This window comes from Sprattus sprattus, assembly GCF_963457725.1.
Source record: "Sprattus sprattus genome assembly, chromosome: 16".
Taxonomy (NCBI): domain Eukaryota; kingdom Metazoa; phylum Chordata; class Actinopteri; order Clupeiformes; family Clupeidae; genus Sprattus; species Sprattus sprattus.
The window spans coordinates 16,986,084-17,011,083 of record NC_137914.1 but is presented as its reverse complement, the minus strand read 5'-3'; the positions used below and the strand labels follow the sequence as shown (position 1 = coordinate 17,011,083).

General features: G+C 44.6%; 1 protein-coding gene across 1 annotated transcript in view; it reads right to left on the bottom strand.

The window, feature by feature from the left end:
- The window catches only part of cacna2d3a (calcium channel, voltage-dependent, alpha 2/delta subunit 3a), a gene marked incomplete at its 5' end in the record, with an annotated part of 162,966 nt that overhangs the window by 107,954 nt on the left and 30,012 nt on the right, over positions 1–25,000 (bottom strand). Inside the window, 2 exon segments of the mRNA XM_080854608.1 lie at positions 13,721–13,780; positions 24,408–24,524. Coding sequence (XP_080710734.1) covers positions 13,721–13,780; positions 24,408–24,524 — 177 coding nt within the window.

The following is a 25,000-nucleotide window of genomic DNA, read 5'->3' as shown; positions in this document are numbered from 1 at the left end:
AGCGGCAGAGGTGGAACCACTCCTATCTCAAGCATTGCCCTTTCTCTGTACCTCGCCCGCTTTCCCCTTGGTCCTTGTTTGTCTTCTCTCTTCTCTTTTCTCTCCCTGACACCCTCTCTCTATTCCTCTTTTTTCTTCTATCTGAATCCTGGGCGGACATAAGATGCCTAATTAAGGCTGATTATCACCTTAAAGACCTTGTTGAGTACACAGGAGATCGATGGGTGGTGTGGTTGGTGGTGTGGGGTGGGGTGTGTGTGTTTGATGAGCCGGGCAGCGTCAGCGTTGGAGCGGCTCTCATTCTGTATGGTTTTATTACCTCAGCACTCACTGCCTTGGCCAGGAGCACTAGAGGTGAATGGCTGCCAGGCTTGTTTCAGGGGCTGAGGCTGAGAGGATGAATATCCCAGTAGTATTGTATTGCATTGCACTAAATGATACTCTTGCAAAGATTATTGACCCAAGTAAATCAGGGGGTGCTAAGGTCTAGTAAACACAGGTGAGAGGTGGTTGGGTTGCTTAATTGCTTTCATCAATAGGTTGCTGAGGAATAAACCGGCTCACAGGGAGGCTATCTGCAGTGAGGGGAGATTTTAGGTCTTTGACGGTGCTAACATATTTAGGCAGTGTATGGGCAGTGTGTTTGGAGGCCAATCTTAGTCTATTTGTGTGTGTGTGTGTGTGTGTGTGTGTGTGTGTGTGTGTGTTTGTGTGTGTGTGTGTGAGTGTGCGTGTGTGTGTGTGTGTGTGTGTGTGTGTGTGGTGTGTGTGTGTGTGTGTGTGTGTGTGTGTGTGTGTGTGTGTGTGTGTGTGTGTGTGTGTGTGTGTGTGTGTGTGTGTGTGTGTGTGTGTGTGTGTGTGTGTGTGTGTGTGTGTATGTGTGTGTGAAAGAGAGAGCAAGAGAGAGACTGCTTAAGCATAGTTGAGCTTGTCATCATAAAGTTGCATTTTGTGTGTGTGTGTGTGTGTGTGTGTGTGTGTGTGTGTGTGTGTGTGTGTGCGTGTGTGCCACGAAAGGTCATGCATCCACTGCTCCCCATATGCATGACCTTTTACCGCCAGCAAACATATTAGACTCCCAACAGCATGCACACATCCTCCCAGTTTAACCGGATTGACATGTGATAACAAGACTGATTCTTGGTCTGGCTGACCAAGTTCATTGACCTTATCATTATGTGGCTGTCACTGTTTTGCCTGTCCACAGATGATAAGGAAATACCCCAGCTGTGACTGGAGAAGCAGATAGAGGTTCAATAAATGGGTGATTTTATGCCCTGTTATACCTATTATTCCTGATGTAATGTCAGCACCTTGGACAGCAACTAGAGGGTTTTTGAGAGGTATTCTGTCTTTTCCCTGCAATATGGCAACATGGCACTGGCTTAAACAAGCAAAGTCTGACATCAGTTAGGCTGCAATAAAACTGAAATAAAACAGAATAAAACTTAAATCTTACTCAACTTCTAGATGCAAATGAATCAACACTGAAGAAGACCTCCATTAGGAGCACTCCAGACACATCTTCAGAACTGTATCTGTTCTGTTGTATCAGTAAAAAGATGTAGAGGTTGCAGTCATATCTGAACCACCTCAGACCCAAGTACGCAGTGTACACTTAGTGCTATGTATGCAAAGAACATGTATTTAAAAAATAACAGTCATCACATGGTCGAATCTATCTAACTAGCCTATATGTTGTGTATAAAACGTCATTGCAAACTTAGACTGCACTCTAATTATTACAAAAAGATGACCTGGGAAGATCAATTCCCTTCCCTGTCACCATCTCATTATCATTAGCTTGGAAATGATTAAATGTTTTTTTTTGTGCAGGGAACATGGGCAAGTATGTCCTAAAATGAATGGGGAAACCCAGGAACCACAGCCTGAATCAAACTCAGCTTCAGGTGTTGCCAATACACCTGAGGAGCCTGTGGTGAATGTCGGTGCTGAACCAGAAAATGATACGAATGGGGAAGTAAGTGATGCAGTAGCAGGGGAGAAAGGAGACTCTGATGTTCCCCCAACTGTTACGTAAGATGCACCTGCCATGGGTGCAGAGCAAAAAGCTACTGTACGCCAGGCAGGAGATGGCTCAGGAGATGGCTCAGGAGATAACTCAGAAGAGATCCTATCTTAAAATGAAAATTATAAGATGGAAGGCAGTTCCATTGCAATGAATTATGATACACTGAATGAAAGTAGAGAATGTGGAAGCTCATGGCGAAGAATCGGAGGTGGTTGAGAGTGGTACTGATACCCCAACTTCAGGTAGGCCCAAGAAACTTTACTTTGTTAAGGACTTAAGCAAATGTACATGATGCTATAAAGAATAAACATAATGGTAAAATGAAGCCTTTTTTCTACAATCACCACATTTTTGTTGCTTCGTTATAGACTGAAAGAAATCCTAAGCGAACGCAGAAGCACTTTGAAAAGGAAAACAATGAGAACTTAATTGTAACCATCAAAGGTTTTGACTTCTCCATTATTTGCTGGTGCTCTATTTTATAACCATGATGGCTTTTCTTACCATCGGGTCATTAAATATTAATGGCTGTTGTGAAGGGTTGAGGGGTAGGGGACAGGTTTTCTTTAGGCATGGTTCGAATGTGAGCGCAGGGTTGTCAGAGATTCCTTCCCCAGCTTCTGTTTTCCTCCTGCTACCGGCATGAACTTTTTCCCAGTAAAATTCGACATGTTGATGCTATTATGAAGGTGCTATCATTATGATGTTACTATAGTGCCAGGGGGAGCTTATAATTGCACCCTAAACTTCACTGTGGATAAGAATCACATGGAATATCATGCAGTGTCCAAAGACGCTCTGAAATGTGTTCAAGAGCTCCATGGGCTATTGAACACCTGGAGATCCTTTGTGTGACAGGCAGTATATATAGGTAATAGTAAATAGGAATATGGTCTCCTGTGCCGGACTGGACTGACTTTATGACAGTAATAGCTTTGGCCTAAAAAATATAAACGCACCATCACTTTCTGTCTTTCTCTCTCAGTTTTGCACTGCAAAGTAAGTGTTACGTTTTGTTAAGTTTTTGCATGATCACACTTTTATACATATACATTTTTATACAGATTTATTTTCTGGGAAGCATGGAGGGGGAGAGGAGATGATGTAAGTCACTGAGTCAATGGCGGGATGCCAGGAGGGCTCAGACAAAGCTGTTCTGCCTTTAGTATACAGCAAGCCTTCCAATGGCAATCTCCCTTGAGAAAGAGAGATTATTGATCTGAAAAGCAGAGGTGTCCATGGTGATGGCCCTGAGCTTAGTGGAGCATTTAGAAGGAATAACTTGCTTTTGACAAATATGACGAGAATTGGAGACCATGGTCAAGTAGATTTGGTCTGAGTACAGGTCTCAGAGTTCCACAGCATGAAGAAACCCAATTTCAGATTGGAGAAAAAGGCTATGGAAAAGAAATGGATGCACCAGCTGAGACTTCCAGATGGCAGCATCATCAGAGACAACAAAGAAATGCAATCACATGCTTTACGCTTTTTATGAAGATCTCTTTCGGGCTGAGATGGTGGCCTCAGCTGAGGAGCTGCTGCAAGGGCTTCCATGCCTTGGCGGGCAGGATTTAACGGACTTTGCCTCCCTTACTGAATGCTGAATGTATGCCTTTCCACAGTTATAAATGGGGATAAAATATACTGTGTCCATAGAGAGGTCCAGATTGGATCATCTGTTCTTGTTAAACGATGTAATAAGTGTTTCAAGATTATATAAACAAGGCATTGTTTTTTTGTTATTGAATCAAGAGAAACCATTTGATCGTGAAGAAAAGTGTTTGGTTTTAGACCAGCTTTCATTTTATATATACAACTTCCTTGTAAAGACATGTACAGCTTGCTAAAAATAAACAACTCAATTTCTCATCCTTTCCCAGTGACCGGAGGAATAAAAGAAGGATCCCTTAATTTCAGAGTTGCTGTATGCCATTGCTATCGATGATTCTTCAATCAAACCCACTGCATCCGTTCTGAAAAGGATATAAGGTGCCTTAAGAAATGCTCCTCTTTGTATCAGAGGGTGTCGTCTGCCCACATAAACTGGACAAAATGCACCTGTCAGTTGATGAGGGAACCAAAAAACTCCTGTTACAACCTGCTTGCCCAGGCAATGTGCTTGGAGCAGAGAAGGGTTTGAGGAGCTTGAAGTCTATCTGGGCACAGACACAACCATGGAGAAGAATTGGGAAGGTTTTTTTTATAGAATATTGAGGGAAGGCTTGGGAAGAAATGTAGATGGATTCAACTGTAGCTGTCCTGATCCAGAGAGTCCTGGTCATCAACAACCTGGCAGCTTTGACATTGTGGCACAGGTGTACTGATCTTGATCGACCCAAGGGTTTGTTGGAGGATATATAGAGATGAAAAAATGTTCTGGGATGAGTATCACTGGCTTCCCCCTGGAAGTCACTCACCTGCCAGCGATGGAAAGTGGCCAGGGCCTGATTCATCTGCCCAGCAAGGTGAAGTCCTTGAGGCTGCAAGGTGCTCAGTGAATGCTGTACGGGACAGGCAGAGATTGGTTTCCATTTTTCCCTTTGTTCACTGCAAATAGTCAGCAGCCTTGATTTTGACAGGCAGTTTATTTTTATGACATTCAAAGACCACTGTTTTCGGTGGCAGGTGAACAGAGAGTCTGTTTTTAATGCCTGGAGGCTTCTGCATTGGAGAACCATACTCTAACTCCATTCTCTAACCCCTTCTTCCCAAGTCAGCCCTCATCATCTTCTACTCCTGGACACTCTCTGTCTTCTCTCACTATGGGACTACTCACCACTGTCCAACGGTCCTTGCCTCAGAAACGATGAAACAGAAACACATACTGTTGCTCTTTATTTTGAGTGAGTGGGGCATTTGCGTGACCTTCAGGGGTTAACCAAGGTGATTTGTTCTCCAAATGCAAAGACCATGTACGGACGTGCTGGGGACTTTTATTCTAAGACACCGCTACCCTAAGAGATGCAGGGACCTACAGTGTGGGTGGCACCCTGTGTAGTTGCCACTCCCTCACTGGTGGCTTAGTTTTATAGGGACATTCACAGGAATGTCCCTATTGTCCCTCTGTAGACTGTTTCATTTATTTTCTGAATGCCCTAGTCTGCGGCCATTGTTAGTTCTCCTCAGTGGTTTGTTTACAAAGCTGGGTTGTACATTCAGTATCACTACATACATTCTGGGTCTCTCATACAAACCCTTTTACCTTCCTTGCCTTTTGTCAAAATTGAAACTTGACACATGTTGTGTGTCTCTCTATGTGTGTGTGTGTGTGTGTGTGTGTGTGTGTGTGTGGTGTAGGTGTCTCTCTCTGTGTGTGTGTGTGTGTGTGTGTGTGTGTGTGTGTGTGTGTCTGTAGACGTTACCTTGTATGTTACCTTCAGCACACTCAGCTACTGAGAGAGGGTGCCAGTGCCAGACCTTATGAGCTGAAACATGTAGCCATTACGCAGGGCCGTCGCCACGGATCCCCCTCCTGACAACTAATACTACGCCTCATCGCTTAGCCGACAGCTCCAGCGAGTGTGGACTACAGTGCAGGGCCCAGAGCCTACACCCCTCGCCCCACCCCGCTACCCTGACAGACAGATCTCATTACTCGCTCCATATCGCCCCACCATCCCAGACTCCAGGGACAACGTCCCATCAACCCCCCCCCCCCCCCCCCCCCCCCACAACTCCTTCCCATCATCCTCTCTGCTCACACCAGCCATGTTGGGCTGCTTCCAAGGTATTCTCAAGGAGCGGTTCCGTGATCACGTGGCAATTGTTCGATTCTTCTTCGTGGTCTCGAGCCAACTGCATCTTGTTAAAAGGTTCACGTTGACCTCTCTACACAGTAAAACTTCTAGGTCAATGGATTTCTCTCGCGACGAACGATAAAAAAGCAGGTTGGCTCACTGCAAAATGAGAAGTTCACACGGCACAAAACAGCACTCAGAGCTACCATCGTGCTCGACAGCGGAGAATGTTCCTCTACTAAGATGAATGAACCAATTTAGCCGGGAGCAGGTTTTTCTAAGAATGTCTGCCGGTGTCGAGAGGCGACCTGTGAAAGGGAAGCGCTGCAGGAGTGTGATCTCCTTTGTCTCCGACGGGAGGTGTGCGACGGTGGGCACGTTCACAGCTGTGTTCCACAGACAGTACTAATCTCCCTCTCACTTAAGCACTAGTGGTGGACTCTCTGAGAGAGAGAATTACACAGGACGGACGCATACTCATTATGATGCTAACTTTAGCGTTAGTTAAGTGTGTGATTGTCAGTCAATTTCTCTCTGTAAAGTATGATCAAATTATGTTGTGCAATTTTGTGCTTCATGGGGGAAAATGGTTGGAATAAAGATCATCCGTTTGATGTACAGCTACATTTGAAATGTGTTCATTTCAGAAAAGCACATATTGTGTGTTTTCCAAATGTCATACTGTGCAGGAGCTCTGTGTATTATGGGACACTCTTCACTTTGTCCCCTCTCTCTCTTTTTGTGTGTGTGTGAGTGTGTATGTGCCTGTGTGTCTATGTGTGTGAGTGTGTGTCTGTGTTTATGTGTGTGTATGTGTGTGTGTGTGTGTGTGTGTGTGTGTGTGTGTGTGTGTGTGTGTGTGTGTATGTGTGTGTTTCGGTGTGTGTGTGTGTGTGTGTGTGTGTGTGTGTGTGTGTTTGTGTGTGTGTGTGTGTGTGTGAGAGAGAGCGGTGCGAGAGGAGGGTGGGAGAGGCTGGGCTGGCTGGGGGATTGGATCCATCACCTAGACACACCACTCATCCACAGCCGCTACCAAAGCCCTCAAATCCCCGATTATGTCAACACACCCCAATGGAACTTCAGCACACTTCCACCAGCGCGTGTGCTAATGATACTTTCTTAATGCACTGCTTCAGATAATCACATCCTCAACGTGAACACATGCTGCAAAGTCCATTTGAGGAGATGTAGCAAAGCTAAAATATCAGCAGAGCACAGAGCCCATGAAAGTGACTACATTTGTGGGCTCAGGCTCTACCAGACAAGAATCTAAGTCATAGGCACACAGGACTTAATATGTTTTAGCAGCGCTGTATAAACAGGCTTTGAAAAGTGCATTAGCTGTTAAAATGTATCATGAGATCTCGAGGTTAACAAGCCATCTGGCTGTTGTAGGCTCTAATGCATGAAAAAGGTTCCCTGCCCCAACACCCACTTACTCACACACGCACACACAGACACTATGTGGGATAGACAGAGAGAGAGAGAGAGAATCAAAAGTGGGAGAGAGGTTGACACTCCACCAACTAAATGACAGGGTTTCATGTATTACATTTGCATTTCAAACCTGCGAGTGAATATGAATGCGTTTTGAATTAGCAGCTTTGAGGGATGGAGTTATCCCTGCTGCCGCAGAAGCTTAGGGAAGTTTTGGGGAAGGCTTAGCGGCATGTAAACCTGGCACCTCAAAGACAACGTTCAATTTGGCACTCAGCCTTTCATGTCATGTTGGGGCAACAGCCGTTTGTATTAAAAAAGAAGGACATGATAAATACATTTTGAAAACACCTGATTGAGCGTCCTATAGTGTCTGCACTTATTCTGTAAGGACAAACCTGCTCAAAGAAGTTCTTTGTTCAAGTAGTTTTTTTTTCTGACATGCTGTATGTTGGTTTGCATGCACACCATGCAGAAAAATTGTTAATTTACTTGTAAAAGACCAATTATTGGCTCTACTAACTCTTTAAAGCACTATTTAAAACCTCACAAAGCCTACAGCACAGATGCTCTTTCATCAGAGAGTACTGCACAGATCGTGTGAGGGCAAACACGAGTTAAGAACTTAAACAACTTGTTCATTAATCCTCTATCTCCCAATGACCCCGAATTCACGAGGCGTATTTAAGTTATTATGTATGTAGTTTTACCTTTATTCCACTCTACAAAAATCTCATTTTAAACTTGGATGGAACTGTTCTATGCTTGGCTGGGAAAGTAAAGATAGCCAGCAGCTGTTGGCACCAAACAGCGGGGAACCCTTTGAAAGTGATCAGCCATATAACCACATCCCTGAGCATGTCCCAGCCAAGACCTTCTTATAACCTGTAACCTACGGCTTAAGCAGGAGGAGGCTGAGCAACGTTCAGTATGTAAACACAACATCAAACAGAACCTTAACAAACGTGAGAGCACGACGTAATGTCTCCCCCGGTTCCCTTGTGCAAATCGCTCGCTTTAACTGCTTCAGAAGACGCGCTGAATTCATTGAATACATAAAAACAGGTGAAATCAGGGCATGATTTCTCACTCTGATCCTGCTAACGTCTATCAGTACATTTCAAAGGGAGATGAAAAGTAATTGGAGAACTGAGCTGAACATGACTTCATTCATAAACCCAAACTTTCACCTCCACCCCCCAAGCATGGAAGAATCCCAATGAATTCCATTGCATTTGCTAACAGAATTACATAAATTACACACAGACAAATGCTATCGTCAAGTTTCAACCAGAAATAGCTGGAAACATATCAAGCTCATCTTCACCATACCAGCCTTATCTCCTGCAGGAATAAGCCTTTGAGCATGCACGGGTAGGAGGTGATAACAATTTTAACATAACATTTTTTAAAACAACTTCAACCAGAAAAAATATAAATCAGATTACATTGCACCAGGAATAAAGTGGTTTGGCTTTCACCTATCTCCTATGCACAGCAGCAAAGATAGACAGCCCTGATAGCTAGACATGAATTCAGCATCAAAGTTCGGCCGCTGCGTTCCAGGTCTGTGCCGGCCTTGTCTGCTTAAATCATGCTGGTCAACCGAGACGGACTTAACAGAACAGACAGGCAGATGTGGGAGTAACCGTCGGCCATCTTACCTGGACAGACGGAGCCGAGCAGAGATTAGATATGACTCAGAGCTCCAACTCCACAACAACAGAGCTATCTGCAGAAATCAGCCTCAGCCTGAATCCACTTAGATCGCTGTACGTCTGAGGAGTTGACACCCATCCACTCACCTATTTTCCCCATTTCAACTCAAATGGTTATTTCAGGTGTTGCATAAAAGGGGCCTATGCATTGTTTCCAGTACAATTTCAAAATGGCTGAATCTCTGAACTGTGGTTTTAGGATCAGTTAAGTAATCAAATGTTACATATCAAATATTAAACGCAGAAATGATTCATGCAGGGGCTGCACATAAGTTACATATCAGCTTTTAAAAATAGTATTGCAAGGTTTGCTTGCCAATTTCAATATCAAATATACCTCAATGGGATTTTTTGTTAAGCAGAAGTTCATGTTCTCGTCTGGCGAATGAAGGGCCATTTCTAGTACGCTCACGGGTGTGCTCTCTGCAGCACATTACCAGGCTCTATTACCAGCAAGTAAGCAGGTTTGGAGATGGAGCAGAGGGAGCCACGTCCCCTGAGTAAATTCACCACTCATCACTGTAACCCATTCCCTGATGGCACAAGTATGACTTTCATGTCCAGAACTGCATTTACCCAAGGCCCAAAAAGATGGCAATTTTTGTTATAGAGAAAATTACTTCTTGGTATCGCTGTACAACCACATGGCTGTTTGTGTGTGTGTGTGTGTGTGTGTGTGTGTGTGTGTGTGTGTGTGTGTGAGTGTGTAAAAGAGAGACATGCTGAAGGCAATAGGTGTTTTTAAAGTGCAATTCACAGGGTTTATATAAAGACTCTGAAACTTTTCTCTCTGGTGACTTCTTAAGCCAGATATGTGACAGAGCAGGCTGAGTAGAGGCAGTAATTTATCACTGTCTACCAGAACACGAGGCAGGGAGGAAGGCAGGGATGGAGGGAGGAATGGGGAGAGAAGAAGGAAGAGAAAACAAGATACAGAAGGGAGAGAAAACAGAAAGTGGAGAAGAAAGGAGGGAGAGAGGGAGAGAGAAAGAGAAAACAAGATACAGAAGGGAGAGAAAAAAGAGAGTGAAGAAGAAAGAAGGGAGAGAGGGAGACAGAAAGAGAGAGAGAGAGAGAGAGAGAGAGAGAAAGAGAGTTCTTACACAGTTACCATAACTGCATACCACAGAATCAATTCATAACAGAAAGCACACACACAAACTAACTCATACACACAGGCACAATGACACACAAGCACATATACACACCTCAGCCTGTGTCTCTAATTCTCTAATCTTATTATGAGCCAACACATTTAAGGTCTTGCTGTTTCATTTTCAACTTCAGTAACCAATAAACTGGTGTATTTACTCAAACACAGATTCAAGTGTGTGGGAACACACACACACACACACACACACTTGTGCCTCCTCTTTCAACCATCAACTGGGCTTTCTGGGCCTTGTCCTTAACCTCAGCATCACATCCCAAGTGGCTCTCTCCACTGCATCCATACATTTCCCCTGACTTTACCGACGGCCATGGAAATCACATCTGACATCCACAAAATCGCCCTGTAATTGCACATTACGGAGCCGTGGAATTAAGCTGCCTGCTGGGACACAGAACAGAATCTGTGGACGAGTGATTGCCTTAGAAGGCCCCTACCCAGCACAAATATTTTTCCTCTCATTCTATTTTTTTGAAGGGAAGAGAGGGAGGAAGTGGAAGCAGGCAGCGAGGGGAAGGGAAGTGAAGCAACAGAGGGGGAAGTATTTCCGAGGCGCGCGCCCCTTCAGATCAGTTGGGGGGCCGCACCGCTTGGTGCCGTTCGCAGTGAAAGAATGAACACAAGCCTCTTGTTGCGATGACACGAGAGGCGGAGGAATTAACCATTCTGAGCTATTTGCATGAGCATCATGAGTAAAGAGGGAGGAGGAGAAGAAAAAGGGGGAAAAACGAGAGAGGGAGAGAGAGAGAGAGAAAAAAAATCAGTGGAATAGATTACTGAGCCAATTCCACATGGGTGAGGAAGAGCTCTGGAACGAGCAGATAAGACAGAGTCATATCTCTCTCGCTGCAAGCCAAATATGTACCCAATAGCCAAAAAACACACACAAACAGTTTTGAGAGAGGGAGAGACAGAGGGAGATACAGCAAGGAGACAGAGGGAGAGAGGTTTTATGTGTGTGTGAGGGAGAGGGAGACAGAGAGAGACAGAGAAAGAGAGAGAGAGAGAGAGCGAGAGAGAGAGGCTCTACAGTCTCACCCTACAGTCTCACATTTCTCCACAGCATTTTTAGAAACACTCACAATAATTACCAGCCTCTCGCCCTCTTCCGTGCCAAAACTACATCCTACAGGCACCCGCCAGGGCTTCCTGAGTTGATATGGAAACAAACCGGGAGGAGGAGCAATCAGCTGGCTCCATTTCACATGGATAAAACTCGCCAGCCAATCAGAGAAGGGAAGAGCACACCATTCAAACTTCCTGCAACTGCTGATGAGCTTCAGTGAAGCCTCTCCAAATAAAGCCCAGTCAGAGAGCACTTCTACTGCCTCACTAAAGCCCATACACAAACATCACATCAATAAGATATGCACACATGCATAAATAATCCCCAGTGTACCTATTTAACACGGAGGCAAACAGTGGATTTAAGGATAATATTAAAGTCTTTAACCAGCTGAAAGCTCTCCTGCTAAAGCCATTATAGACCTGCTGACCCTTGATAATTAGCTACAAACTCACCATTGGCTTTTCTCATGGCACATCAAATTGCAGTGCGCTCAGTTAATCTCAGCATTCCTCTTCAACAATGACGTACGTAATTACAAGGCACAGATTCCCATGGCAACTGCCATGAGGTCATTGTATTTACAGCCTCTCCACGGCAATTACTTTAATTGTGGCTATCATCATAATCAACATCATCATCATCATCATCATCACCACCATCACCATCATCCCAATCATCATCGGCATCATCATTGTCTTTGTCACCATGGGTGGTTACTGCAGCCATAGTTGTCCATTTTGAGAGGACTGAGTTAATCGCTCAGAGGTCTGGGGATGAATAACAGCATGAGACTACTGCCACTAGGCTGCCCTTTACAGAGTCCATTTCAAATGTTTTCAAGCTGGAGCTGAGAGAGCTAAGTGTCACGCCACTCTACCCAAACACCTATCATCTTCAACTCCCATCACGGATATTCCCTCATGCCGACTGCGCTTCTGATTAACCGCCTTGGGCAATTATAACCATCAGACGGATGGACAGCAGGGAGAGGAGAGCACTAGAAAGGGAGTGGAGAGCAAGGGGTAGAGGAGCGAGAGAGAGAGAGAGTGGGGAGACAAGAGGGGGTACGGGGAGAAAAGTGTCCGATAGAAGGGAGGTGAGAGTTGAGGAGAAAAGAAAATAGGAGAGGAATTGTTGAGAAGATAACCAAGAGGCAGAAGAGAGGAACAGAGTTTGGTGGGGTGCAGAGAGGAGAGGAGAGGAGAGGAGAGGAGAGGAGAGGAGAGGAGAGGAGAGGAGAGGGGTATTTCTCTGAGGCGAGATTAAAAATTGATTCTCTTTAATGGAGTGTAACAGTAATAAAGCAAAGGGTCCATGCTGTTGTCTCAACTCAAGCAGCTTTTAATCCCACTGACACATAAACAGCCTGTGAGAGAGAGAAAACTTCTAGAGGGGTCCCCATTTTAACACCTCAGCGCGCGCATGTGTGTGTGTGTGTGGGAAAGAGAGCGAGAGAGAGAGGGTGTGTGTGTGTGTGTGTGTGTGTGTGTGTGTGTGTGTGTGTATATGTGTGTGTGTCAGACAGTTGGTCTGTCTGTGTGAGAAAGTAGGTGGTTAAATTGAGAGATAGTCAGAGAGAAAGAAGAAAGGAAGAAAGAGTTTGAGAGTGTGTGTGTATGTGAGCGAGAGATGGAGTGTGGGATAAGGTCATGTATGCCTCTCAGTGACCTTTCACCTTTTCATCATCACTCTCATCACCTGGCCTCCCCACATATATAATAATAATGCAAACTGCTTTTCATTGGCTGTGTACCTGTACTGCAGGAATAAACTTGCCTTTTTCTCTTTTAGACTCTCCTTTACTCTTCCTATCTACTCTCTCTGTGTGGTTTTTATGGGTGAGTATCATGACTATAAACAGAAAGTGAAAGCCCTCATTACTGTTCCTATGGAACAACATAATAACGTTTCTTATTGATAACCAAACATTTGAGTTCATAGAAAATGGAATCCGCCCATAATTAAAGTGTCATTTCAGTGTCAGATTTTCATTACAGCACCAGCCATCAGCTGCCAAAGACACTGAAGCCCCCTGATAACTCACTGTCACAGTGTTTAATTCCAGCAAGCACGCCCACTCACTAAGACTGGGGCTCTATGACTGGCCTCTGATTGGAGCTGTCCGTGGTGCTGGAGACAGCCGTGGTGCTGAAACACTGGCTAGAATGCAAATCCCCCACCTGCCACTGCCACGGCTACAGGACTGACAGGGCAGAGGGCTTCCTTCACCTGTCTGCTGGGCTCACGTCTTTAAGTCCCCACTGTGAGACGCATGGCCGGGAGGCAGACTGGAGGGCTCCCATTCTTTTTGACCTCATGCAGAATCAATGAGAGCCAAGAAACCGACCTGATGCTGAAAGTGAATAAAGCTCAGCTCATCGGTGGTTGTCAGTCATATTTAGAAAGTTAACTTCACTTTTTTAACAACTGCTGTTTGTTTGGCTGTTTACACTTTCTCTCCATTCTAAAGCAGTTCAGGAATAACAGCCCTGGTCGTGTGATTGTGCAGTACTCCTTTGGGGAAAGCAGTAGTGGTGGTGCATTGACGGTATTCACCTGCAGGTCAGGGTCCTCCTCATGCTGCAGGTGGGCCTCCTCTGCTGCTTCTACCAATCGCTGTCATGGAGAAACAAAACAGACCAATTAACCAATTAACCAATTCAAGCTGTTTAATATGACATTAAAAACATCCACCACCTGAAAGCATAGATGTTCTACGTCTACACATGATATGGCTTTGTCTGATAGTTATAAATGTATTCTGTGGTCCTGAGATTAACGGTTTACATTAAGATATTTGCTGTCTGTCAACAGTCTATACAGAGTAGAATATCTAATTTGGTGATCTTGCTGCTATAGTGGGTCTTTTGCTCTGGTAGTGCATGAATACAAACCGTCTCCACCTATTCGCCCTCTGACACAGAGATGACATTTTTCTAAAACCAGGATCAATAAACCTGACAGACTATTTCAAGGTGTCACCCAAGAATACACACACACACATACACAAAAAATGATAAAGCAATAAAGTAAAATCACAAACACACACACAGAGAACACATAAGCATGCACACACAAATACACACAAACAAACAGGCATAAACTCTCCCTGCCTAGTTAAAAGAAAAGCTGTTGTTTTCAAACTCATTGGCAGCTCCAGTTAATAGCTTTGGCCTGAGGATATTTACACACAGTTCACTGAACAAGCTCCTGCCACAGAAGCCTCTGCTGTGTTGGCCACTCTAATATCACTCCTTTTCATTTCTACTCGCATTTCTCAATTTCCACTCCCCTATTGGAGTTTCTTTCATCCCTTCTTCATTTCCCACCTGAGCCCATAACTTATCATTCTCCCTGTGGTCCTTTATGTAGTACTGGGTGACATGATTTGCCTGTTAAATTAATATGAAGTTTTATCTCTTTCAAGAGAATGCAAACACGTACGAACACATACATGTGCATAGCGGGAGAAAGAGAGAGAGCTCCAAACAGGGTATCAGCAGATATAAAATAGATATATGAAATATAATTACTTAAATGTACAATGTTTTTTTATCTGCAGGCATCATTCAATATCTTTTTCGACTGAAATGCCCTCTTCAGAGAGAGACACCAAGGCATTATCCAGACACCTGAGTGTAGACTGGAAAGAACAGCGCCTCACCATAGCAACCCAGCAGATAACCTGGCCCACCGGGCTTCACTTTAGGACTGTTCAGAGTCAAAGTGTTCTCACTGGGAGAGCAACAAAAGCTCAGACATGTGCTCACACAGGTCACCTAAACCTGCTGCTGAGACACGGAGGACAAATATCGTGTGATGTGCCTCACAAGTATAAAGACCCCTCTGCTGTTTTTTCTTTCATGGTCCCTTAGTGTTCTTTAGTTCTCTCTCACCCAGAGAGGTAGAGAGAGAGAACAAAGTGAACGAGAGAGAATGAAAGGTAAAGTTCTTCAATCTTTCTCCATCTGTCATCTCACAGACAGTGTTTCAAATGTACACATTTCCTAGCAAACTAGCGCACATTTTCAAGAATATACTCTGAGTGCCTAACTGTGTGCCCTCTGTCCTTAACTATTTTATACTAACTGGCTTGCAGTGAGGGTTGTGTATACATTTGTCGATGTGAATGCTAACCTCACCAGATATATAGAGTATACATTTGCGCAAGAGGACACACGTAAAACCACACAACCAAAGGGCATCCCTTTGTTCTGTTTCCTCAACATTTTTCTATTTGTATTTTTTCTAATTCTTCTTTTATTCTTTTGATGCTGAGGAGCCTCTTGACTTTAAATAGCCGTGTGTGGCAGGAGGTACCGCTTTCCCTCTGGGCAGGCAGGCAGGCAGGCACGCAGAGGAGTGGAAGAGAGGATGAAACAAAAGGATGAGAAACAGCATGAGAGGGGTACAAAGAGCAACATTTCCAAAGGTCTACCTGGGCATCACCCCACTCTGGAACTTAAATGCCAACTGTTGTGTGTGTGTGTGTGTGTGTGTGTGTGTGTGTGTGTGTGTGTGTGTGTGTGTGTGTGTGTGTGTGTGTGTGTGTGTGTGTGTGTGTGTGTGTGTGTGTGTGTGTGTGTGTGTGTGTGTGTGTGTGTGTGTGTGTGTGTGTGTGTGTGTGTGTGTGTGCTGATATGGGTCTAGCCAGTATTTTATCTCTCAGCCAAACCACACACATACACACACACATACACGCACACACACACACACACACACACACATGCACACACACACACACACACACACGTACACGAATGCACAGCATCACCTTCTGTTACCTACTGCTATGTGCTCTGTCACCTCAGATTACCCCTCAATGAAATGTCAATCACAAGCACCTGATCTCAAATGAGACCAGCTATGTTGCTGTCTGCGTTGTTGGAGGAAAAGGTCACATCTCTGTTAAACACATTGACGTGTTTGGCAGATAAGAAACTTTCAGGACATCAAAAGCTAAGCTATCTATTTGTCAAAGAATAGCCGACCGCTGTGCAGGGGGTCGGCCAGCTCTGTTCAACAAAGTGGAGGCCTTTTCTTCTTTTCGGTGAGTTTGTGGATCAGACAGCGATTTTGCATAACGTAGCGTTTTGCCGTGTTCCGACAACGTCCCGCTTCCTCTGAAATATTTAACCTTCTCAGGCCACCAAGGGTTTGCATTCGACTGTGCTGTTTGCATTGTTTGGTCTGAATAATTCAGCTGAGTGAAGCACAAACTACATCTCCCATGCAGAGGCAAGTCTGCACCTGCTGTAGCTTCATTCCCTTCTGCACGTGGTCCCCTCAAGTCTTGACCTTAGATGGATGTTTAGCCTTAAAATGACTTTGAGACTTTTCAGCCCTATACTTCATTGGAAAAATCTGTGGAGATGGTATACCTGCACTGTGTGTGTGTGTGTGTGTGTGTGTGTGTGTGTGTGTGTGTGTGTGTGTGTGTGTGTGTGTGTGTGTGTGTGTGTGTGTGTGTGTGTGTGTGTGTGTGTGTGTGTGAGTGTGTGTGCGTGAGTGTGTGTGCGTGTGTGTGTGTGCGTGTGTGTGTGTGTGTGTGTGTGTGTGTGTGTGTGTGTACAGTCTTTCAGCCTGAAAGGGTATTCAGCCAAGGCAGACAAAGACATGCAACATGCTGCTCAAAATTGGCAATCAGGAAGACTAAATATCCCAGAGTGCACTGCTGGCACTTACTGACTCCTGTGGGTCCTCAGGCAGGAAATGACAGCCAGGAACAGGAAATCTATCCCGCATTCCTAAGAATCTCTCCCCAGGACACACTTGTCACTCACATACCTCCGAAAAAACTACTGCTACCCACTGGCTCTGCGCCAAACAGCTTGATTACCAGTCGATGCCAGGATAGACGCTACTACGCAGTCATTCAAGCCCATGGCAGATCTGTTCCCAGGTCAGCTGCACACGTCTGTCTTAATCCACTGTTCATTTCAAACTGACTTTGCAGTGACTTCTACATAGGCTAGGAGTTTTATCATTGACACCAAGTGTACTGAAACAATACAAAACAAAAACCTATTAGAAATAATAGAGACCTCCAGATTACAGAATTAAGTGAAAAAAAGCACTTTTTCTGTGACTGGCTGGGCACAGCCTTTGACCAAGTCTCCTGTTGTGTGGGGGACCTGGGTGGGTGGTATTGACAAAGCACATGATTGCAGTTTAAATGTGTGAGGAAAATTAGTTTTCAGTTTTTTTCCTGTGTTGCTCGCTCTCTCTCCACCCTTTGTCAAAGCAATTTTCACAGGAGTCAGCTCCATGTGAGATGATAGCAGTAATTACATTCACGCACGCAGAATGACAATCCCTCAAACGCCGCCTTCCCCTATCCACACCTGCACGCAACAGCGTACGCAATAATCACCAGGCATTTCCCCTCCTGCCAGCCAAAGAAAGACAGAGAGAGAACATTTGAAAGAAAGAAAAAAGTGACATGATAAGACGTGTTTCAAAGTTCCATGAAAACGGAGGGAAAAGGAATGAAAGGACACTTTGCCTGTCAATCATGCACCCAACCTGTCCATGACTATAACAAAGCCATTGTACTGGAGATCTTTATGCGTAGAGAAAAAGAGTGTATAGCTTCTTTTTTTTAAAGATTTGTTTTGAAGCTTTTTGCCTTTAATCGATAGGACAGTGAAGGTTTATGACAGGAAATGAGAAGGACAGAAGAGGTGAGGAGTGGGATCTGGAAATGACAGCGGGTCCTGTTCGAACCTCTGTCCCTGTGGGTGTTCAAACCCATATACGGTCAGGGCTACTGTTTGCGGCACAGTACCCCCCAAGAGTGTATAGCTTTGAGGTACACAGTAGGAGTATATACTCTTCATTTAGAAACATTCTGTGGCAATTCCCATACCAATTGTCACTACATTTCGCCAGATCCCTCCAAAAATGTCCTTTTCATACAGAGCAGAAAACCTTTCCACTTCGAACATTTTCCCCTAATAAATTCACCTCAGTAACTTCATTTTGACAATGGACTACAATCATACAATTCTGTTGACCCATCCTTGTAATGAAATCTGTACCAGTGATCTTTTAAAGTTCACTGACTTTGGGTAACTGGCAGCACGGAGCCATTGGCAAACGCGACCCTCAGAGTTTAATCAGGTGACCTTGAACGGCTGCATCAAATAAAAAAAGAGGAGTGGGGGAGTAGTCCTACCCCAGCTCGCCAATAAAGCTGACCTATGCTAACTGCTAACATGAGAATGTGCAGGAATGCAGAGATGGTGGAAAATAGGGGGGTGGTGGTGGAATGGAGATATGGGGAGAGGAAGGCAGAGAGGAAAGGATGGGGGAAGAGGGCTGGGGAATGTATGCATTACTGTCTACCGGACGCCCAGGACAGCCATCTCCTCCGTACTACCAGGGAATGGAGCATGAAAAATAACTCATGCTATGCTGTTCTGGCTAGGCAGAATGTCAGAAGTGCATTTGAGCGGAGCTCCACTTCAGGGGGTAAATCTCCACCCTGCTGCCACTCCACAACCCACCAGGGACATAGCACAAGAGCGAGCGGGGCCACGCAATCAAAAAAGCTGAGCTCAGTTCCACATAAATACTGGCACCGCATCTGTAGAGAGCGTCGGAAAGCTTTTGGAGGGACGGCGTGCATGATGTTGCTGTTTAGAGGTCGACTCGGTTCTCTTGGCCCGAGCCAGATTTGTCCTGAAAGGTACATCACCGCGGAGGGATGCCAAGTGCAGCCCTCAGCTGTCCACAGACGGGACCGGGCAGGCACAAGCACTTTTGCCCACCCCACCGCTCAGCCTTGGCACTGGGCTAGTGCTGATAGATCGCTTTTGACCCTGGAGGAGGTTTAGAAAGCTGAAACATCAACACTGTTTCCTACAATCCTACCCTCCTCTCTCCTATCTTTCTCTTCCTCCCTATATCTTTTCATCTCTTGTTCACACTCAATCTATTTTCTTTTCCCCTCTCAGTCTCTCGCACACTCACCGTACTCTCACACACACACAGACACACTATTGTACACACGCACACACACACACACACACACCTAAGCACAGCCATCTGTGACCCAGAGGACAGTCTGGCCAGCCAGGGCCATGGCCCCTGCCAAGACCAGGTCCTCAGGGACCACAGTAAGACCTGAGTCATCAGCAGCATGCAGGGACAGATATTAATATTGCCAAACGAAGCGATGCACAGCTGCAGCATCATCAGAATGGAAAAGTGCTTTGTGACACTTTCCCCCAGTGCTGTAAACACATATAGGTCAGCAAAGACGCCCTCAAACACAAACATATGGAGCACACAGCCATGCATGGAGGAGACAGTAGTGAGAAACAGGAAATGGAAAGGGAAGGGTACTTTATGTTTCTAATAATCTGATAGGATGACATGAAAGGATGATTGATGATTAATCTGTGTGTGTGAGACAGAGAGAGATAGAGAGAGAGAGGGAGAGAGAAAGAGAGAGAGAGAGAGAGAGACGGAGAGCGAAAGAGAGTGCAGGGTTGTGTGCTTGTGCATATCTGAGTGTGTGTCTCTTTATTGAATACGCATGCATGTGCACATATTTTGTGGCGGTTTAATCAATAAGTGATGAGTCAATGTTGGTGATTCTTGCTTACAAGGGAAACAGAGAGGGAAAAAGTCAAAGTTACTCACTTAATACAGCAAATGCACCAACAAGAATATGCATTGCATTACATACATACAACACACACACACCCACACACACACACACACACACACACACACACACACACACACACACACACACACACACACGTGCAACCACTCACATACACATACACATACACATACACACTCACACAAAATGTTAATGATTAACATCCACACAAAAGAACACATTTTATACAGAACCAAACACCCTGATATGCATACACACAATCGTATGCTCACATAGACAAGTATCTACACACCGACTCACACAAATACACACACACACACAAACAAAAAAAGCCATCTTAAAAGTAGGCTAAAACTGCCTTAAACAGATATGACACAGCTGCAGAGCAGAACAAATGTTAATTTGATCTCGTTTGTAATTTGTGAGATAACGGTGCTCCACATCAAAGCGCAGATTAGCATAGCTTCACATCTTCAACTTTTAATGTGCTACTGCAAAAACACCAGCAACAGCAACTTCTCTCTCTCTCTCTTTCTCTTCATGATGCGTTAACTCTGATCCAAGCCAGTACCCACAATGCACCATAGGCTTGTTTATTTCAGCAGGAAGAAGGGAGTGGGAGAAAGTTCCGTCTCTGTGGCAGCCTGGGAGACGGAGATAATCCAGTCGGGGGGTGTCTCTCGATAAAGGTAATAGTAATTAAACAGGAACAACGCTGCGCTGTGATCCACAGAGCACATGCCATTGGTCTGTCCAAGGGCATGTTCACTATCCGTGGCCTCTGATTGGGCGACGTCTCGCCACTGGTGAGATTAATGCAGACAAAGGCAACCAGAGGTGCTGATGTTAATGGGCGAACAGTGGTGTTCAGAGAGCGATGTTCAGTCAGTAAAAATAAAAACACATGCACTGTCACACACGTTAACAGTGCCTGCTGGGGTGTATAGACACACACACAAGCATTTCAACTACTGCTATCTTCCCCCAGGAACTTTAGTTCAAACAGGTACAACGGGAACAAAAATGCTTTTATTCAGTACTCATGAAAAAACATAGCTTTTGACCGCAAAATCTCAGCTTTTATGCACTTGATTATACAAATGCACATATGCACACACACACACACACACAGAGGGAGAGGGAGGGAGGGAGGGAGGGAGAGAGAGAGAGAGAGAGAGAGAGAGAGAGAGAGAGAAAGAGAAAGAGAAAGAGAAAGAGAAAGAGAAAGAGAAAGAGAAAGAGAAAGAGACAGAGACAGAGACAGACACAGACACACATACTCATTATACACACATGGATGAGCACACAAACAGGCACAGACACACTTTTTCCTTCAAAGTAGTGCTGTGCTCTTGTGTGTGTGTGTGGGGGGGGGCTCCCTCCCTCTCCCTCTCCCTCTCCCTCTCCCTCTCCCTCTCCGTCTGGAGTGTGTGTGGTGGGGCAGGTGCTGGCGGGTGATAAAGACTGGTAATTGCTGAGGAAACCAGCAGATAACCACAGCGATGGAACGTCGGGTGTGTGCTCACATGCTGATATTATATTGCCATGCCCCAAAATGACATCTCCACAGGAAAGGAAAACAAGCACATGTCCAAGCCAGACCAAGGTTCTCTCTCTCTCTCTCTCTCTCTACCTCCCTCCCTCTCCCCCTCTCTCTCTCTCTCTCTCTCTCTCTTCTTCCCTCCATTCCATCATTGGAGTTGAATGTATTTATTTGTGAGGCTTTAACTACATCCTCTTCACCTCTTCTGTCTCATTCAACCTTGCCTCTCATGCCCAGACCATTTCTCACAATTCCTCTCCTCCTCCAAAGTTCCTTTCTTTATTTCTTTACTTTGTTCCTTTCGTCCCTCTTTCTTTGGCTGCCTCTCTCTTTTTACCAAGTCAAGCTGATTTATCAATGGTCCATCCTAAGTATTTTCTCTCTGCAAGGATATATATTTAGGACCCTTTATAACACTATATTTCATGTATGTAATACAAACTCAAAAACTCTCTATTTATGATTTTCATGTCTTCCTACTGTTTGTGTTTGTCTGTGTGTCTGTCTGTGTGTGAATTTCTGTGTGTGTCTCAGTAAGTAACTGAAAGTGTGTCTGGTGTGAGTCTGTGACAGTAGGTGTGTGATCTCTCTGTGATTTCCCTCTCTCTGTCTCTCTGCTTGTCAGGCTCTCTATCTCCCCCGTCCCTCTCCACTCTTTGCTGTGGTGTGCAGCCCTGTGGCAGAAAAACTCCCTAATCTGAAAGGCCCAATCAAATAGCCCTCAGCAGCACACAACACACAGCACACAACACACAGCACACACAACACACAGCACACTGCACACAGCACACAACACACAGCACAAAACACATAGCAAACAACACACAACACACAACACACAACACACAACACACAACACACAACACAGCACACTGCACACAGCACACAACACACAACACACAACACAGCACACTGCACACAACACACAACACACAGCACACAGCACAGGCGGCGATGCGCTCATAGACACCAGCCTGACCTCAGGGCTATAACATACTTTCAGTGTACTGTCCTCCCTCTGCCCCTCTTCTCTCTCACTGCCTTTCACTCTCTCTCTCCATCTCTCTTTCTTCCCTACTCTTTCACCCTCCCTCATTCTCTCTCTCCCTCCCCCTCTTTGACATAGTCTCTCGCTATAGTGGTGCTGTGGGCCGTGACACCATTACTCTGTTACTCTGTCTTTTCCGTCTCTCTTCAGAGTAAAGATTACAGAGTCAATAAGCGTTCTGGGTCATTACATGTTGGCTGGCCCACACAAACACACACTCACTCACACACACACACACACACACACACACACACACACACACACACACACACACACACACACATTAACCCACACAGACATACACACTTGCACACATGGACCAATGGGCACACACTCATTAAAGTGCAAACCCACGTAGGGGCATTCAAATACAACACACCCACACACACTCTCCCTCTCAAAATCATACACATACGGACCTACACACACACACACACACAGACACACACACACACACACACTCACAATCCAATTATGATAACCAGAGCATGTATCCATTGGTAGGCTACATTACCTGAAGCTATTACACCAGGATCCAGCAACACTTTTAACACACAGCCATAAACTGCCTGGCTTCTCACAGAATGTGTTTTCTCCATAGGGATCAGTGCCAGAGACATGAAAGCACAGACATGCCACCCTCCCAAAAATACCCATCCTCACACAGGCCCAATTCATGGGGTGGGTGGGTTGGAGGACGATGGATAGGACACTTCCCACAAAATATTCAAAACAGTGGTGTTTGTCCCACACAATATTTCCCATGGAATTTTGCTTTTAAAAATATGAATACATTTCTCGGGAGAATTCAGTTTTGATCCAACCTACTGAGCGAGGGAAAACAAATACTTTTAGCCGACAAATTCAATTCCTCTCTATCGTTCTAGCAACATTAACCACTGACCCAGAGCAAGAGAATGAGAGTGACAGATCCATGTGCAAGTGTTCAATCAGAAACAAAAGGAAGAGAAGAACAACACAAAAGAGGAAGCTCACAGGTTATTTTATACTGTCACTTGTGGCCATCTACGCATATGTTTGGATGTGTACGCTAAATAAGCCAGTTCAAAATGCAGAAAAACAGGCTGGAATTGGGAACAAAGACTTGACATGTAAGAGAGCCTTCAACAGCCAACTGTGAGCCTTCAGGCTAGTAGTGTGCAGGCTGTGTCTGCTGATAATGAAGCAACAGAGGGCAGCTCGTCTGAGTGGCTTGGATATGCGTTTGCTAGATCGTGGAATGTTTGATTGTAAATAGCTTAAATATCTAAATATAATTGGAAGCTCTACCTGGAGGCTATAGAGAGGTTGGGAGTCATTTCTCATGTGCAGTTTTTCCCCTCCTGTTTTGTATAGGCTGTATGGTTTGATAAGGCTACTTTCTGTTGTTTATCTTTGACTTTTGCACTGTGTTGGTCAATAGTTTTTTCAAGGTTGAAACACTTGTTCTGGCTAGGGTTTTATTATTTGATGTCTAAAGCCTTTGCTAGTTAGCTGCCTAGTAAGAAGTGTCACTAAGCTACATAACGGCATAAGACAGGGCCCTAAAACAGTTAGCCACAGTGTTTGTAAGTTGACATGAACTAGCAAGAGTTAATCAAGTCTCTTTACTAGTAATCCACTTGAGGTGGCTACAAGAGAAATGTTCTCAAATGTGCCCTGGATATACATTTTACTAACCCATATGACCATTATGTTTTCACAACATCATCATCAGTCATTCACACCTACTGGATTGTTATTCTCCTTGGTTTTTACTGATATGTTATCCGTATGCCACAGAGGTAATGCACCCTTGTAAACACACTCGAGCAAAAACACACTTCCAAAGACATACACATGCACACAAACAAAGACACACGTGCACACAAATAAAGACACATGTGCACACAAATAAAGACACACGTGCACACATACAAATACACACGTGCACACAAACAAAGACACATGTGCACACATACAAATACACACGTGCACACAAACAAAGACACATGTGCACACACAGCAGCCTACCCACCTTCATGGCTTCAGCCTTCTTGTGGAACATCAGCTCCAAGTTCTGGGCTAGGTTCTTGACCAGTTTGAGTCCGTCAATCTCCTCCACATGCACAGAGCGCTCAAACTCTTTATATTTCTGTGAGAGAAAAACAGACCGTTGTGAAAGCCTTGTTTTAAACATTAATATTTAACCCACATCAATAACTGTTCCTTTAATGAGCTGTTATGGAAACTAAATATTTCTTGCAGAAAAGAGCACCTTGAGGAAATTCCTATTGATGCTCATCTCAAAGACATGATTACATTTATGATTATTGTAAATACTTCATAATGTTTTTCTATCTGAGTTTTTCAACAAATGACAGAGCTTCACATTAAAGAGGAGTTAAACATAACATTTTAAATCCAAAACCATTCAAATATGCAAACACACATTGAAGAAATGTTATAGAAAAAAAAAAACATTGGTTGATCCTAAAGAAAAAGTTTCCCAAGCCAACATTTGGAGAGGGTCAGTCATACGCTGATGCTTACTCCAAACAGACCACAGCTTATAATAGCGGGCAGACCACAAGCACAGTGGTGGGCAGCATGGTCCACTAAACCACACTG